The sequence below is a fragment of the Octodon degus genome, unplaced genomic scaffold (genome assembly GCF_000260255.1).
Source record: "Octodon degus isolate 3935 unplaced genomic scaffold, OctDeg1.0 scaffold00038, whole genome shotgun sequence".
NCBI lineage: Eukaryota > Metazoa > Chordata > Mammalia > Rodentia > Octodontidae > Octodon > Octodon degus.
In genome coordinates, this window is record NW_004524614.1 from 7,570,725 (window position 1) to 7,572,983 (window position 2,259).

Below are 2,259 nucleotides of genomic sequence, written 5' to 3' on the forward strand. Positions count from 1 at the left end.
AAAAAAAAAAACCAATGTTAATGGAATTATTCACTCAGTTAGCTGAATACCTACTACGTACCAAATCCTGTGTTACCAGTGGAAGGTTGTTATTTGGTTTCTGAGTAAATAAAACCACGTTCCTATTTTTATAGAAATACAAACAAATGCAACACGGTTACTGCTCTGAAACAAATGGCCAAACTGAGAAAGATTGCAAAGGGGGTAATCAGTTGAGCACAAAACAGAAGAACACTTTGCTCAGAGTTGGGGATTATATCAGTATGCCATATAGAAGACATACACTGTGTGCAGAAGAAAACAAGAATGAATGAGGAGAAGTTTAATACAGATGATGCACAGGCTGGGTACCAGGGAAAAGCACCTATGAAAGGGGACCTCTGAGTAATGATAAGCCACTTAAACACTGGCGTGAAGTTCCTTTTATATTAACACTCTGGAAATTGGTTGCTGGTCCAGTCTAATGAATTTAATTTCTCCACCATTTATTTCACTTCAAGTTGTTAATCTCAAGCAAACAAAACAAAGCATAACACAACTATTCAAGTTTTAATGCTGATATGAAACCTAAAAGACCTCTTTTAACTGACATATTTTAGGACATCAATTACTATTCTAGTAATAAAACATTCTAAAAGCAAGATATGACAAATGACTTACTTCTGGTTTTTATCAAATACAAACTTAATGTATAAACTGAAAATTGCAAACAGGTATTCAATTTGTATGTCCCCCAAATATTTTTCATACTTTAATCAAATAAAGCTTTACTCTGAGAACTGATCACCCCTAAGTTAGATAATATTACGTTCCATTTACCTGTGTTCTGCAGGAACAGGAGGCGGCCAAACAGCAGGATCTCTAAGTGGTTCATCTTGATAGGATACAGGGAAATCTGGGGGCTTGTCGATTTTAAAACTTTCTAAAGTGCTGACAATACTTTTAACTTGTTCATATTCTTCTAATAATTCCTGTCGAACCTTTAAAAAAAAATAGCCTTTATGCTACAATTGCTTAAATTTCATATACATTGTAAATAAACTGACACAAAAGTATTAGTTTTCTTAACATCAAACTATGCAAAAATGTGCCATTAAAACATACAAACACATAGAAAACTATAGACTATAAAGAGCAGAGACTGATTTGAAAAAGATACTATTTTATCTTTTTATAACAAATTATAGGGGCTGGAGAGACGGCTCAGTGGAATAAGCACTTCCCTGGCAAGCGCAAGGGCCTGAGTTCAATCCCTGGTTCCGAAAAAAAAAAAAAAAAAGAACATATGCAGAAGTTACAGACTCAAAGAAAAATCCAATATTCAACTGTTAATATAAGCATTTATGTAATACCCTAAACTAGGAGAAATGAAATTTGAGAAGTGAATGAAATACAATGAAACACCTGAACAGAAATGGTCACCTGGACAGAATTTAACACACACAAACACACCTGCCTATTGACAGGACAAAGAAGAGAAAAATTAAAATTTCAGTTTGACTTAAAGCAAGCAAGTATGGCCTTCTTAGCCTCATTTGGTAACACAAGCTGGGACATAAGCCAAATTTACCCTCAAAACTTGGTAAAACCCTAATTTCTGGAAAAATTTGAAGAAATACTTAAAAGCATTAACACATAAAACGGAAACTTCAAAGAAATGCTTGACTTTGTATTTTTACTTTTAAAAAGATTTTAAATTCTAACAATAATTGAGGAAATTATAATTCAAGTTATTAACTATACTACTATATATTCAAGCAGCCAGAAGGCAGCAAATATATTAGCGTTTCTTATTAGATTAGAGATTCATTTGTATTTGTACAGAGCCTTTCAAAAAAAAGTTTAAAGACATGAGCCAAAACTACATGTAAAAAATAAAGAAGAAAGGGCGAGTAGAAATGTTCTACTTCAAATCAAACACACATGTGTAACTATCGCACTTTCTCTCTGGTGTGAGAAACTGAAAGTGTAAATAAGGACCACAGTGTATAATAGACATTGTGAAACAGGAAGACAATGGTCAAATAGGAAGGAGAACTCAGGAGGGGTAAGGGGGAAAGGAAGGAAGGGAAAAAGACAAAAATGACAAGAGAAAAAGGAAAAATAGAAAAGTTTGTATAAATAAGGAGAGGAAAGGGGATTGAAAGGAAGGGAGGGGAATGGGAAAAGAACCCAAGTATAAATTCCCTATTATGAATGTGATCATTATGTATACCTAAAATGTACCAATAAACTTAATTTGTAAAAAAAAAAAAAAAA

At 33.2% G+C, this 2,259-nt stretch overlaps 1 protein-coding gene across 3 annotated transcripts in view; it reads right to left on the reverse strand.

Annotated features, from left to right (window-relative positions):
• The window catches only part of Katnal1 (katanin catalytic subunit A1 like 1), a 119,063-nt gene that overhangs the window by 88,667 nt on the left and 28,137 nt on the right, over positions 1 to 2,259 (reverse strand). For all 3 annotated transcript variants that reach the window (XM_023715088.1, XM_023715090.1, XM_023715089.1), the window contains exon 3: positions 820 to 980. In XM_023715088.1, the coding sequence (XP_023570856.1) occupies positions 820 to 980 (161 nt within the window). The remainder of the gene's footprint in view (positions 1 to 819; positions 981 to 2,259) is intronic.